The sequence below is a fragment of the Lycorma delicatula genome, chromosome 3 (assembly GCF_047948215.1).
Source record: "Lycorma delicatula isolate Av1 chromosome 3, ASM4794821v1, whole genome shotgun sequence".
Classification (NCBI taxonomy): Eukaryota; Metazoa; Arthropoda; class Insecta; order Hemiptera; family Fulgoridae; genus Lycorma; species Lycorma delicatula.
The window spans coordinates 165,550,934-165,567,757 of record NC_134457.1 but is presented as its reverse complement, the minus strand read 5'-3'; the positions used below and the strand labels follow the sequence as shown (position 1 = coordinate 165,567,757).

General features: G+C 31.4%; 1 protein-coding gene across 1 annotated transcript; it reads left to right on the top strand.

Annotated features, from left to right (window-relative positions):
- Positions 1-799: 799 nt before the first annotated feature.
- Positions 800-13,989, top strand: LOC142321243 (DNA mismatch repair protein Mlh3-like). The gene is made up of 4 exons (XM_075359241.1): positions 800-889; positions 4,658-4,785; positions 11,246-11,399; positions 13,774-13,989. Exons 1-4 carry the CDS (start codon positions 800-802, stop codon positions 13,987-13,989), a joined length of 588 nt encoding a protein of 195 aa, XP_075215356.1.
- The last annotated feature ends 2,835 nt before the right edge of the window (positions 13,990-16,824 follow it).

The window sequence follows — 16,824 nt, the reverse complement described above, 5'->3', positions numbered from 1 at the left end:
TTGATAAATTAAAACACCATTTATTTGCATTTTCATTTAAATTACATAACAAAAAAATTTAATATATTCAAGAAGTGTATTTAAAAATGTCCACTAATATTAACTTGCATGAATTTAAAAATTTGGGATTTTACCAGTAATATAAAAAAAAATTAATTTACATTGTACTGGATTCTTCTGAAAGGTTTGGGTTCGATCCCGATCAGGTTTGCGGTTTTCACACTGCAGAAATTGAATTAACATCATAAAAAAAGTTAATTGTAATTGTCAGCCTATAGTTACTATGAGAATAGGTAAATATATGTCGATTTTGTGTCTGAAATTTTGAAACTTACCTGTAATACATATTAGATATCATCATTAAATACCAGTATGTACGTTTCTGTTTAATTCACTACTTTCAAACAAGAATTTCTTTTTTTTCAGGATAGTCGTTGGTTTTATATTAAGCCGTTTTTAGTTTTTGTTTTTTAAACTCTTACGAAGTATTTCTTTTACAAAGGAAATGTAATTTAGGCGTTCATTCATACATCTCTTTCAAACCAAATCTAACATTTGAATCGCGCATTTTGACATGATTCAGATTCGCGCATCTGATCATGTTGAGATTACGTCAGTAGTGTTGAGGTTAGAAGGCGGGAAGTGTAATTTTTATAAAGAAATAATTTTTATTTTCAGTTATAAAAAAGCTACACAAAAAATTAAAATAAACAATTACTACACAATTTCTGACAAGCTAATATATTGATGAGTTTTATTTAAGTTGTAAACGCTTTTATTTGTGGACTTTTTAAAAAAAATGCAAATTGCTAAACTACCTGAAGATGTTCAGTCATTTATTAGAACTGGTGTGACAATCACAAGTATATCACAATGTGTGGTTGAACTGGTAGGTTTTGGAATACCAAATTATTTTAATTTTTTAAATTAATGTTGGTTAGTCATTAACTAATCATTTTTAATAGTCAGGTTGAATATTGTACATTTTAACATTTGAAAAGCTAGTGAGTTATAAGTGAACTTACAGTTGTCTAGTAAGTCTCATCATTTAATTATTTAATCATAATCTTTTATTAAGATAATGAAACTCATTCACTTAAAAAAAAAATTTATTTCCATGCTGGCCATCACAGACAATTATCAGAAATAAGTGGTGATATGGTAAGTATGCTGACTTCTAGTCCACTTAGTCATAGGTTCAATTCCTGACAAAATTTTGTTTCCTTCATTACTTTACATGCCCTTCTTAATGAATTTTATACAAATTATAAAATTAATAATATTATTATTAGATTAGTTCTGTTTGTTAAATATATCAAATCTAAAAAAAAAAAAATAAACAAGGGAATGAAATTACACTTATGAAGATATGTTATAAGTAATGAAACAATGATGAATAAAGAATTATGAATAAAAAACTTATTTTATTTTAAATCTTAAATAATACTGGTATTAGCTGGCAAAAGATGTTCCTGTACTTGGAATTTATTTGATATAAAATGAAATAAGAAATCACACTCACCGATACATAAAGAAAAAATATACATATAAATTACACATTGCTTTAAGTATGAGTAATTGCTCATACTTAAAGCTGCTTAGAAATTCTTCAAGCAATAGTAAGTAATTTTTTTTAATTCAAATTTTAATTTTGAATAAGTTTCTATTGCAGTTTTGTGTGCAGGTGAAATTTATTAAAATATGAAATTTCACAACTTTATAATTTATTAGAATATGAAATTTCAACAACTTTATATATAAGTGGTTTTTGATAAGCAATTTTCTGCTGAAATAAAAATGATTTATTATCTCTTGTGAAATAAATATGCATACTTGACTTTAACTTAGATATACTAAAGTTATTTTTAAATCATAGTAATTTTATAAATGAAAAAATAATGTAAGGTTTCCATAAATGTTGTTTTGAGGAAAATATCTTGGGATGATCAACCAAAATTAATCAAAAGATGATTATGCTTGTTTAAAAAGAAGAATTTAACAAGAGTTAAATTCTGTTTTGCCCTGTTTTAACCCTGTTTATCCCCAAAACAAAACCCTGTTTATCCTTAAAATAGGGAAATTTTCCATGATATTCCCTGTTAAAGGGGATATTTTCTTAGAAAATCTTTCTTTTGAAAAAGTTTATGAATAGGTTAATATTCTTGTATATGGAACAGTTCCTGTTAAAAGATGAAATTTTTTGATTGAATTCTGATGATATAGTCTTTATTTTGAATGGAAAATAATATAGGCTAAGTTTAACATCACCTAATTTTTAAGTATAAGGTAAAAATTTTAAACAAATGGTTAAGTAAAGTTACTAAATTTCATTTTTAAAAAGTAGGCTGTGATTTATTTTTTGCTAAAAAAAATTTTCTTTAACCTACAAAGGTTGCTTCAGGTTATTTGAGTTAGTTACTATCAACAATCAGATAAAAGTATACACATGTTGGAGAAGTTCCATTTCAAGCAGATAAGAAAGTTGAGAATATGTTTTTTTGGCTGTTTTTATTTGCTGCAGATCACTTTAAACAAAGCAAATTGTTCGTGTATTTAAGTGTAATCTTATCTGATATTTGAAAAAAATCATTTACCATAGTTATTTGTTGAACATGCTAAGAAAATGTGATTGCACTTTAAAATTATTAAAGTTTACTAATATAAATGACTCTTAATGGAAATAATTGCTAGCACTGTTTCTATAATGTGCATATTAAAAAAAAATCTTTAGTATGTAACTGAATAATAAATAATAAATTGAATCTATGTTGTTAGTCTGTTTAATATGTTATTTAGTAAAATCCAATATATATATATTTATATATTGAATTTTACAACATGTGTGTGTGTGTTTTGTGTGAAACATCATGCTATTCAAGTGAGTTGTATTGATTTTATGTGTTATATGTAAATTTGTATGCTGTGATTAAGGTCTTTGTATGTACATCCTGTTTTTATAAGGTGGATCTGCAAAATTTAATGTTGTTGTATGTAAATTTTGTATGTGCTTCTTGTATCTATGGGTGAATGCGAAGCTGTACTGTAATGTAGAAGCAATTACTGCAGTTTAATTTGATACCCCTGGGATGCTATGTTTGTTAGTATGTGTTCTATTGGTAATGTGTGTGATTTTTTTTTTTGCTGTTTGGAAGGTGTTACTATAACCTGATAATGTTAACAATTTGTGTGACTGTTGTTTGAATGATAATGATGTGCATTTTCACATGTCACTTGGTATGTTTTTGATTTTTTCTTGGTTTTATGCGTATTTATGATGTTGATAAATATGAGTAGATTAATCACATCAGGTTAATAATTCCATTCCTGGTGTTTTACTGTACTGGGTTTTCCAAATCTAAAAGTTTTGGTTGTGATGAGGTTGAGGAAATTAATTAAGTTCATATGAGAAGGCTTACTTTAGACAATTTGTATGTTATTCACTTTAGATTTACAAACATTCAAAGTAAGAAAATAAGGGCATGCTAATGCTTATGCTTGATGCTATATTGTGATGAAGAAGCATTGTGCTTGTATTTGTGTATGCCGATTAGAGGTAATAACATTAAGACTGGAAGTTTACTTTTTTCAGGGAAAGATCAATTTCTATTTAATTGCTCTTTCTTCATTAATAAAAGATGTTCTTTTATGAGGTTTATTAATATCTGGTGACTGTTTTAGTTGTTGTTGTCTTGTATGTTTAGATTTTTTGTTATTATAAATTTCAATTGAAGTTTAGAAGTGGTAGGAGTCTTATGACTTTATAAAGTTATAAGTCTACTTTATCAAACAATAATACCCTTAGTATACCACAATGTTTGGGTAATGAAGACACAAGATACTTAATAAATTTGTATTCATTTGATAATTAGACAGAGTTGTCGCTAGCACCAAATCTTACTTTTTCTTCCCTATTTTATCCTTCTTTCTGTCAGTATTAGGCTTAGAGCCTGAGTCTCTTTTCTCTAAACATTTCTCTTTCTGCATATCTTTCTTATTTTATTCCAACTTTTCACTCTGGTATTTCTGAGCTTCTCCATACATGTTTGTTTCATGCACTTAAATTTCTTGTATCTCTTCAACCAGTTTTACCTCTTCTAGTGTTTCATATTCTAAGTCTTATTTTAAGTTTCTTCTCAAGTTTATGTTTGTCAATTAATCCACTCCCTATTTTGAGGCTTTTCTATTTTTCTTCAAATCACTTTACAACCTTAGCAGGTCATTGATTTGCACTCTCAGTAACTAAAGCATGGAGCAGGCTGAGTTTTATGGTAACTTGTGGCTAGTAATAAATTAACTACACTAATCTGTGTTATTGATAACAAACTACTATCTGGAATGCTTGTTGTTATAAACAGCCAGTCCTACATAACCTGAGGCTTAGTTTAGTATTCAAAGAATACTGGTTATGGGTTTATCACATCCCTTCATCAGAATAAAACATTATTGTAGACATATTGAAACCAGTTTTAAATATAAAGGCTAAAGCCAATAAAAGCTCCTTTTCTCATTGTTTAGAAGTGGTATATAAAATACAAATAAATTCTCCTTCCCCAAACTAATTATGTGACTGTTACTGTGTTTTGTTAGTTATTACTTACTATGTTTGCAAAATTATCACTAACTATGAATTTTTCCATTACCATTAAATTGTAAACAGGTACTTAATTCACTAGATGCAGGTGCATCACGTGTTGGTGTTAGAATTGATCTTAGCAAATATGAATTACAAGTGGTAGATGATGGGTATGGCCTAAATTTGGAACAGCTGAATCTAATTGGTAACAGGTATGCTACTGCTGTTGTTGCTCTCTTATATTATATTGCAATGTAAGCTTTTGTAGGTATAGGTATTTAACAGATAAATAATGTATTTTAAAAGTTTAAAGGTGATTAAATTTAAATAATAAAAGCAGAGAGAAATAGATAGAAGTCTTTAGAAATGTGTATTACAGGAAGATTGTGAGAGTTATATCATTTGATCAAATTTAAAGTTAAATTTTAAGATGAATAAAAAAGGAAGACGTTTGTGAGAAAATCTTATTAAGAAACTAAGTTGGTAAACTATGTTTATTGCAAAAGATTATTGATGTCATTTGTAGTCAAAACTTATATTATTTTTTTTTAATAATAAATATAATATACAAAAATAAAATAATAAATATAATATTTTATATTATTAATATAATATATTTTAATATATATTATTTTTATTAATATATAATAATTTTTTTTTAATATAAATGTCAATCTTTATGGTGGAGAGGTAGCATCTTGGCCTTTTATCCAGAGGTCCCAAGTTTGAATCCTGGTCAGGCATGGCATTTTTCACCCACTACAAAATTCATTTATCATCCATCTGCAACTGTAAGTGGGTGTAAGCCTGTTGTTGCTATATAAATAAATAAATATTTATTAAATTTATCAATGTATTTTTTATACATTATTTTAAATTATATTTCATTTTATTATTGTATGTTACGTTTTATTTTTATTATTTTTTAGTCTGATCCTGATTAAATTGTGGTTGTATTGTCTACTCTTCAGCACATCATACCGTGCTTAAGATGCTGGATGCTGTACTCCACTCTTTTCTTCGTCTTGCCACTGGTGAGTTTAGGTCAAGTCCTGTTGCAAGTATACTTGTTGACTGCGACAAGCCATCACTCTGGGATAGGCAGGACCAGCTACTAGTATATTACTCTACCAGTCTTAAAGGATAACCAAATCAAACGGTTCTTAAAGCAGTTCTTGCAAATCCTCATTTCCAGTGGTACAAAAACCATCCACGTAATACAGCACCAACGGATGTCCATAACTGGCAAATAATTTACATAATACATTTTGACCCACCATCTATTTTCCCAACCTATCCCTTTACATATCATCTGTGGAGACTTGACCACATTAATTTTAATTACGATCTCATGGTTTATTATGAAAAATTCACTCCTCTTGTCTTTCCGCAAACATTTTACTATTTTATATCAGAGACAAACACTGATGCAGTAGAATACACAAATGGGTTGAAGCAGAATGATACTGTAGGATGTGCCATTGTTGTAAATGACAGAACTTATGTGTATGGTCTATCTGGTATTACAAGTACCTACAATGCTGAATTGTACGCCACCAAAATGGCCTTGAATGTCATTAGAACAAAATATTGTAACATTTTTATCTGTAGCGATTCGTATAATACTCTGCAGAGAGCTTTAGAGGATTTGTATTCCAGATATCCTATTGTCACTGAAATACATAATACAATTGCTGAATTAAATAATCATAGTACACAGGTGAATTACTACTGGATCCTTAGCCATGTGGGAATCCTGAGTAACGAACATGCGGATTATTCTGCTAAAGATGTATGTTGCTAACCATCTTTTTCCACTCGAGTTACAACTTTCAGTTTCATCAATTCCATTAAACATACACTTTGAAGAAGGTGGCAAGATGACAGGACTGCAACAGCAGAAAATAAACTCACACACATAAAAGACAGTGTTATAGTGGGCGGTGTATTGCTGTGCACATAGGCTGATGGCTGGCTTACTGTGCTATTAACTATCCTGAAAACTCTGACAACTACTGCATACTATGTAAGTATAAGGAGCTACACAAGATATTTTCGTAAAGGAATGACTATCTAACTGTTCCACCTGTCCTATCAGTCTATCTCTCTCATACGCAATGTGCATAGCTAGACTCTTTGTGTAGGAAAATTTGCCGAGAGGAAGTGGTCCTGTGTCGTTTGCGATTAGGACATACCAAAGCTACTCAGACACCTGATGTCAGTGGAGAGTACACCACTGTGCGCCCGATGCGAGTGCTGCTTGACTGTGCACTACATCCTTGTGGACTGCATATGCTATGCAGCCTTATGTCGCCAATTTAAGTTGGTGAGAGACATACAGGGCATCAAGAATGACAAGAATGTACTAGAATGGGTAATATTACTTCTAAAAAGAATTAATATACTTAATAAGATTTAATCTGTCAAAATTTTGATGTTATCCTAATTGCTGCTTTCCTTTTACCCTGTTTCAATGTTATTCCTATTATTATCTTAGTTTTAATCATATTTTGCTAATATTTTAATATGTGAGAAGAAGCCTCTTGTTATTATTTTAATACGGGCGGTGATAATGTGAAGGTGTTTTTGCCCCCCAAAAAAAAATCTGATGTGGACACCATACGACTTCTTTGTATGCCTATTAAATTACATACAGACATTTATTACTGCACTTCATTTAAACTTAATTCATTTGAAAGTGAGATATGATCCTCCAATTCTTTAATAAAGTGAACAGTTACACAATTGCATTGTGGTAGACACCACATTGCATCACATTTTTTTGTGGTGTCCATATCAGCATTTTATATTAGTTTATAATTTAATTTTATTTCACATTGCTGAAGTAGTTATGTGGTGTAAGTGAAAACGTGTCTTTCCAAGTGTAATCTTTAATAGCTGCTTCTATTTCTTCTTCTAAGATGCTAAATATGATTCTGTTCTGTTCCACCTCCTATTCATTTTTTAAATTTATGCTATTTTCATCTGGTCTGTTTTGAAGTCATAAAGGCATTCAATAAATTCAGTTTTCTTTAGTCTTCCTATCTCACTATACGTTTCTCTGACCCACTTTTTGTTAATACGCTCAGCCTGCCTCTTTAGTTTGTTTTCTAATCTTCTATAAGTTTTGTCCCCTTTTGTTGTATTTGTATTTGTAATTTTCCACTTCCTCCTTTCTCCCTTTTTATCAAGCATTTCAACTGTTATCCATTTCTTATTTTTCTTCTTCTTTCTGTTCCCAACACTTCTATAGCTGATTATTTTAAATTACTTTTGAAGTTCTCCTCCCTCCCCTCATTCACTGTGCTTCCTGTACTATTCCCATTAGTTAACTTCTCTGATAATCTTTACTCAATCTCTCTGTCTCCCATTTTCTTTTAGTTTTTCTATACATAATTCTTCTTTTCTCTTACTCTTTTATAGTCTCTTTAAAACTACACACAACTCTACAATGAGTAGGAGCATGTGTCAGATCCTGGGTAACTCTTTGCACCCTTAAGACTATTCTATGACCTTTGTTGTATTAGTATATAGTCTGGTAATGTTCTTCATTTATTCTAGATTTCCAAGTGTACTTGCATCTTTTATTGATCTTAAACAGAATATTGCTTGCTGCCAAGCAGTTCCTTTGTGGAAGTCAACAAGAAATTGTTCTCTCTCGCTTTTAACTTTAAGTCCATATTTTCCTACTATTTTATACTCACTTCCTTCTATCACAGCATTGTAGTCCCTCGTCACCAAAATACAAGCGTTTTCTTTTTCTCTTCCACTTATTTCTTCTACTTATTCATAGCATTCTTCTAACTCTTCTGATTGCTGACTGGTTGGCATACACACTTGTATTATTACAAAATCCTTTTGTTCACCTTTTTATCTGAGCGTGATATCATTCTTACATTCACATATTCAACCTTCATCACTTTAATCTTTAGTTTGTTATTTATTAGTATTCTTACCGCATATTGTCCTTTACACTTGCTAATATATCAAGTTTATTTTTTTATCCTGTTTAACATTTTCTAGTTTACCCCGCTATAGAAAGGTTAGTCATTTCAAGTTCCCATTCTAAGAGTTTCCTTCCTTCTCTTACATTCTACCATTCTACCATAGTGTGGTAGTTTCCTGTTGCTTTCCACAGGTAGAGGTGTCTAGCCTACTCAGCTGCCCACTGTGGGTCAGATGCTGTTTGTAACCACTCAATATGAGACTTTTGCTACTTATTTACTGTTAGGGATTTTCTCCCTATGCCTTTGATTTGAGTTGTTTAAGGCAGTACAAGCTGTGCTTATTTGATGGTGGCATATACTCACCGTACCGCAGCCCCATCAGTAGGTTATGTAGTATTGGAAGGGCATGTCCCGCCATAGGTCACCCTCCCCTCTCCTCATGGTTCTGTCACCTTGATCTGAGATTGCATAGTTAGGTCACCCCTTATTCACAGCTGTTCACCATATCTGATGGAGTGTCCACTATCCGCCACCTGCACCCACCCTCCTTGATGAATAGGGGTGGGTATAGAAACCAATTTAACTCGCACACTGATCTCAAAAGACAGGCTTAAGAAGAATAAAATCTACATTTGTAGATGCTGGAGAAGACAAAATGGAACAAGATATTAAACAGTTTTTGTTAAGTAGGATTGAATTTTAAGGTGGAAAATTATGCTCACTACAATTGTAGAAGAATTAGGTTTGCAATGATGAAAACCTAGAGTAGAAGATTAAAGCTTGCTCTGATTCAAACATAAGTAAATTAAAAATGTAGTCTACCTCTGTTACTTTTGAAATGTAGCTATCCAGCAAGAGATGGTGTTAGGATCCGCTGATGATAACATTTAATTGGTAGAAACAAAAGATGAATTGAAAGAAATTCTGTTTGACATAAATATATTTTTAGTAACAAAATTCCATTTGAAAATAAAGTGAACAAAGGTAATGAATTATTATAAAAAGAAAGGTAATGAATTAAATATTAAGAAGATGAAATCAAAAATTGCACTGTAAAATGAAAGTTGCATAATTCTGTTAAATATTAATCTTTTCTAAAAGTTTATTTGATAAATTCAACAAAAAATTACGCAAAACATTTTATGGTCTAAATAGATATTTATTAATGTATCAGAAAATTAATTTAAATTTAAGTTTGTAGTATTTAATATTACTGAGAAAAAAATCTTTCTTGGGTTTTTTAAAAATAAATTTTAGGTGGTATCAGTTTTAATGGGACTGGTAGCTACTGATAAATTTCCAAAGTAAATAGTGAAATGGTGCTGAATTTTCTTAAATTCAACAGTTGGAATTTATGAATCTGCCAGAACCAGAACTAATTCATTAAATGAGACATAAGATGTTGCATTTACCCTAGTTTTACATAGTTCAATTTTCAGATTGTTACTTACTTAGATTTTTCAGTTGTGCAGAAATAGCGGTCAACTTTTAAAGAGTTGCAATTAATTGGTCTTACATAAGGACCTTCACTTAGTATTATAATATTTTGTTTCTCAGATACTTGGCTAAAATATGTATTCTACTGGAAAAGTAATTTTATTCTTAAATGCCATTTATAGCTGTTAACTGCTAATAAATGGTAGAGACATATTACACAACACATTGTTGTACGACCTTATTGTTCTGCAGGAATCAGGTTATTAAATAAGATATCGAAAACTAGACATTTTTATCATCATCATTACCTACACATCAAATTACAGCATTATTACTTCACACTGTTCAATTTTCCAGGGTGTATTCACCAAAACAGGCCAGGAGTTTGCCAGCAGATTGTAAATGATTGCAGTTTGCAAATTTACTCAGAACTAGGAAAGCTAGTTCTAACTTAAGTTAAAGAAGTTATAGGTCCAGGGAAAAACAGAAAACTATCTTAATCTATCTTATAGTCTCTCTGTTAATCAGAGCTGCCTAAGGATTCTGTTTCCTAACTGAGGTTGTACAACAAGCAAAACATAATGGCTAAGGTGTTTTCTGGATATAGTCAGGTCTTCCTATTCCCTATCAGATCAAATCTAATTTAAAGAAAATAAAAGAATCTGAACTAATATTTTGTAATATTTTTCTGGTAATAAATTTGTTTGGAAAATGTAATAAATCTATTTAAAAAAAAAAAATTATAAAATAATTTTATTTTATATTTTTTATATTTATTTTGTGATTAGATTTATATAATTTATTTCTTTATTCAATTTTATTTTGATGTTATTTAACTTTTTTTTACCTCTGGGACCACTGTTTAAATATTGCTTCAGAGGATGAGATGCATGACAAATTTTGTGCACGTGAAAATGCTATGTCTGACCAGGATTCGAACATCAGACTATCCGATGAAAGACCGAGACGCTACCACTTGCGCCATAGAGACTGGCAAGGCTATGTAACCTAGAAACAGGGTGTAAGCTTAATTGTAATTTAGTAGTTGATATGTTCAGTCTGACTTATCAACTCTGAGACAATATTGATAACTGTATTCTGATGACAAAAAGACATTATGAGTTATATAATGGATTACTTGTAATTAAAAGTATCTGTACTTTTTAACAAATTTTAATTTAACCCACATCCTGCAGTACCTCATAACAAGAGAAAGTTTGTTTTGAGTGTATTTTCAAATTTCTATTTTTCATAAATTTAATATAATTTTTTAATTACATGATTTTAGGTACATGACAAGTAAATGTAATACGTTAGCTGATTTGCAAGGGAATTTAAAATATTATGGATATCGAGGTGAAGCGATAGCAAGTATAAAACAAGTGTGCGATTCATTAATTATAATTTCAAAACCAAAAGGAGAAAATGTTACCTATTCTAAGGTCAGAAAATAATACAAATCCTTACTTTTATTTTTAGATTTTGAAGTGTTGATGTAATGAATGTATGTTAAATCTCATATTAATCGTAACTGTTGGATCATGACATGAGTCGCTATTCTCTCCAGAAATAACTTGTAATTGAAATAATTTGTTTTTTTAGCCATTCCCAAGAGTAAACATTATACGCCATGATTACTAAGGAAAATGAAGCGTAAAGTGTTTTCTTGTTTTCTTCTTCATTGAGCTGAGTATTCTAGATAAGTGTGTTAGGCACACAGACATGCAAGTAATATTCAGCTTTGCAAATTAGACTTTCACTCTGTTCACTTGAGGCCTATGAGAGTTGCAGGTCTGAATGCTTAGACAGTGCATTACAATAATGCTCAATATTGCTTACTCTTATTATTGTTGTTTACTCAGTACATTGGTTATTGGTATTAGGTTAACTGGCCACCTCCTATCTTGGTTACTTAATGGCATTATTTAATTTAACATTTATATTATGTTGAAGTATGAGTATAAAATAGGTTAGGAGATACATATCATCAAACTTGTAATATACAGCCTAATAGGCTGTGGCCTATTAGGCTGTACATTACAAGTTTGGATGTAAATCTAACAACTAAATTGACCGTATATGTAGTAAAATAAAATATGCTTAACTGTACTGTATGCTTTATGCTGTGTAACTGTGTACTGTTTACTGTAAATGGGAATAATTAGGCAGCTAAACTAGTTAGCAACTAAAGACAACCACAGTTACTCTTGAGTTAAAAATTACAGTTGCTACTACAGAAACTATAATATTGTTTTTTCTTCTATTATTTCTTTTCCAATTATAATTGCTACTAGTTAACAAATATGATTTTTCTCTCTTGCATACCTTGTAAGTACCTTGGTTAAATGATATTATTTGTAATAAATAATTTCAATTTTTAATTTATCATTAATACAAATTGACAAAAATATGAAAGGTGCTCTTCCTAAAAGTTATATGATTTGGTAAAAATTAATCTCTACTGTTCATATGGAGGAAGAAGGCATTGTTATAATTTTCCATTTTCTGTCTATATCATTAAGTTTTTCCTACAACTACTACTGCTGTTAGTAATAGCAGTAGAAGTAGAAGAATTAAAATATATTGTATATTTTTAACAATAGTTACATAAATGTAGTTTGTTATATATGTGGTAATAAAATATAATTTTATATTTTTGTAATACTACTGCTGTAAGTTTTTCTTTTACTTTTCCTATGCTTCTTTGGAGTTCTGGGGATTTGTTTTATAGAAAGAAGTTAAAATATTTCTGGATGCTTCACAATTCTGAGGATGAGTGAGGGTGTTCCCTTTAAGGCTGAGCCTGTTATCAGATTTTTTAAGATAGTGTAAAGGAAAAACAGTTCTTATTGCAACATATGTTTAATCTGGTGCAATGAAGGCTGGTTCAAAATGTCTTAATTTCTCAAGGGGTTGTGGATGAGATGTAACCATCCGTTTAGAGAGACATTGAACCTTGAAGATACTCCTTGTGTGGTGGGCAGGTTATCATGTTACAGTTCCTCTGCTGTGGCCTGCTGGATGTGGATGCTATCTTCCCGCTCCAGCTCGCTGGTGGACTCAGCAGCAGGAATCCACTTGCTGGGATCGCTCGGGATAACCGCCTTGGCTGCACCGGTGAAGGACAAAGGACACCGACCAGACACTGCGGGGCTCTGGGGGCCACCACTGCCACACTGTAGTGGGGACCCAACTATTGTTGAGGGGAAGCCCAGTCTGATTTCAATGGACGAGCTGCAACTTCCCGACTTTGCCGGAGACCAGCTTCTGGACCCAACAGCTCTTCTCAGAGCTAATGACAAAAATACCCCTTTTCAGGGCTACCATAAGGTTATCAGTTACAACGATCCATCAAAGCCAATTGATGATAACAATAGACCTTCTACTACACGGACGGGTGATAACAACATACCAGGGCTACTACAAGGTTAAGTGCCACGTACAGTCGAAACCATTCAGCGACAAAACACACCTTTCCATAGTGTACTAGCATTAAATTTGATGATTAACTTCCTCTGCTAACAATCTCTTCCTGCATACAGAACATGCTTCAAAAAATATTAAAGAACACACTCAACTATCAAGCAACAGTAAAATGGTTTAATTTCTTTACACTTGGCCGACAAAAAATATTTTAATAAGTGCTTAAAATTCACTAAAAAGTGAAAATTATTTAATATTCTTCCTGTTAAACAGTTGGATCTTTATTTACAGGGTGACTCCCATAAATTTTTAATATTAGCAGCTAAGCTAACATAGTTTATTCTAAATTATTTTTAAAATTTATGAAAATGTTTTGTGAATGTAATGATTTAGGTTTTAAAACCCAATGAGGATGGAAATTACAAAGCAGTGGAGGCAAAATTAGATCGTCCTGGTCATGGAACAACAGTTGTAGTTATTAATGTCTTCAGTAATTTTCCTGTCAGGCAAAAACAGTTGCAACATTCGCTCGAAATTGAACAAGTAAAAAATGAGTTACAAACTATTGCTCTTATACAACCCCAGGTAAAATGTCTATTTTCATTGTAGAAAATATAAAATATCTTTTACATAAAGTTTACTTCCGTAACTTGTGTCTGCTCCTTTTTTTATATTAAATTAGAAAATTAAATGATCTTATTAGTTTACATCTGTTTAGCTAAAAAATACTGATTCTAGTGACTGTGATGAAATAGTAAAAAACAATTCACAGTGTTGGATATTTTTACTTTATCCAATATTTTCTTTACTTTATATAGTGTTGGATATTTACTTTATGGATATCCAATAATAAATCTAAGGAGGCCATATATGCCACATTCCAGAACAGCCGTCCTAGGACTGAATCCTGTGGTATTCCAGCCTGCATAACAACCTCAACAGTAACGGCCTCTGGATCCCACTACGATTCTTCTGCTAAGGTAGTCCTGTATCAGCCTGACCAGGTAGGGCTGTATGTTTCATCGCCTGAATTCCTAAATGACCCACCCAAGTGGCAGTGAGTTGAATCCATTGCTAACGTCCAACAACACTACTGCCAGGATGGATCTCATCCACCAGCCGCATTACTCGATTAATAGCCATGACTGTGATGAAGACACAGTGAAAGCCAAACTGGTTGTAGCTGAGACCTTCACCATGATCGACCTCTTCTATTAGTCGCTCCACCATCATCCGTTCGAAGAATTTCCCCATGCAGCTGAGAATACAAACGGGCTGGTACCCAGCTGGGTCATCCACCTCCTTATTGCCTTTCTTCAAGAGGATGAGCTTGGCCCTTTTCCAACCAGCAGGAAACACTCCACTCAGCAAGATCCTGTTGAAGGCATGAAAGACCTGCCCAGAAACAGTCACCACAAACTTGTCTGGGATCCCATCCAGCCCTAGACGCTTCTTCCTTCCTGTTTACCAGACTGCGTGGATTAACTCCTCATGAGTGAAGAGTGGGATGTTAACCACGGCTGTCTCATCCTCCACAAAGGGGGCATTCTAGGAAATAACAGGGCAACATGGTCCTCCAGTAACCTCATTGACAATGCAGGTAACGGCCTGCCAAACCTGCCACTAACAATTTTGTAGACATCACCCCAAATGCCCTAAACGTCACTGTCAAGCCGGTCACACAGCTCCTGCCATTTCGCTCTCTTACTATTCATTATCGCATATTTATAAATACTTCCTTGTTATCTTCAGATCTTGAGGAAGTCTTGCTGAATTTTTTCATCACTACTGATGCCATTATAAATTACTTCTGATGTTTGTTGGCAATCTACTACAAGTTTTTCAGCAGAGAGTTTAAAGTGGCTGTAACTGGTTATATTTGGAACAGTTTTCCATTTCTTTTGAAAAAAGAATTCTGCTAGTCGTAATTTTTTTACAAATAATTTACTGGCCTCATCGCCAGACAATACTGATACATTTAGTTTGGACTCCGGTATTGAATCTTCAATAATTTATATGCGTGGAGGAATAAGTATTTTTCATCGAGACCAAATTATTTAAAGTAAAAGTCCAAGTAACTAACTAATAATAGCGTTTAGAACATTTGAAAACGTGAATTGATTCTGATGCATCAATACATGAAGATCTAATGTCAGCTGATACAAAAATGCCATTAGTAACCAACATAAAATTATAAAAGAATTTCTATTTTTAATTTTCTTTTTATTAAGAAATTATTATTGATAATATACACACAACCCCTTTGTATTAAAACATACCTTATCCTCACTCATATAAAATACCGTTACTAAACAATGATGTTAAACATTATTAAATAAAGATCATAAAAAATTTTAAATTGTGAAAATTTTATCATATTTCGTATTTTTTCTTCTTCTCTAAAATTTGCTCTGGAAGTTAAGGTCTGTTTTCTTGTGGACATCACTTTTTGAGCTCTGAGTAGTAGGCAGAAATGCAGTGAGTCATTTCAATAGTGGTGGAGTGTTTGTTGTTATTGTTAAGTGTAGTCTTTGTAGTGATTGATATTAATTCAACTAAGTAGGCTAATTGGGGAACCAATTGAAATGCACTAATTTGTAAAAATTGACTAATTTTTATGTGTGTTTGGTACTGTTATTGGCAGTATGTCTTGACTTATATACTACACCTATTCACTTCTTCAGGAACAATATTGAAGCTTGGAGTTGATAGTACATGGCTCACCCTCTGCTGTGTCTATATTTGCAACAGAGAAATGGAATTGTAAAAGTAAAATTCGTTTTTTTTATTTTATTTTTTTCAATGAAAAAATTACTACTTTTCCTTTCCATCAAAGTTTTTGTCCTGTTTAATCCCATTTTTACCAAAACATTTTGATTATGGAATGATCAAATGAAATGTATCTTTTAAGTAATTTCATCTTCAATTTATTTTTATATCACACTTTTTCTTTGAATATAACATTAATCTGAAAATGCAACCATTTTTAAAATTGCTGTATCTCTAGCCATGTAGTTTTTCTAGTATTAAATTGCATGGTAAATTTAATGTATATCCAAATGAGATCTTGTCTGAAATTTTACTCTTGGAACAAGTCTATAAAAAAAAATAAGAAATTAATTTTTCATGTATGTTGAAAATTTTAGGAAATTTTTTAGAAAAACAGATCTACATTCTACTTGTATTCTATTCTTCTAGAACATCGTACTAAAAGTAAAATTTACAGTTAAAATTCCATTATGCTGTCTTTATGCTAGGTATTGAAATCTGTTGTCAGCTATGAAATATAGTTAGTTATTCATTTAATTTCCAAGTTGCATGAAAATCTTTGTTAGTGGAGCTTAAAACAATATAAAAATGTTATTTCTGAGGTATGATATTGAAATTCTGATCACTACTTTGCCAGATTTGTATAATAAACTAGTAAATATATATTTAAAAAAA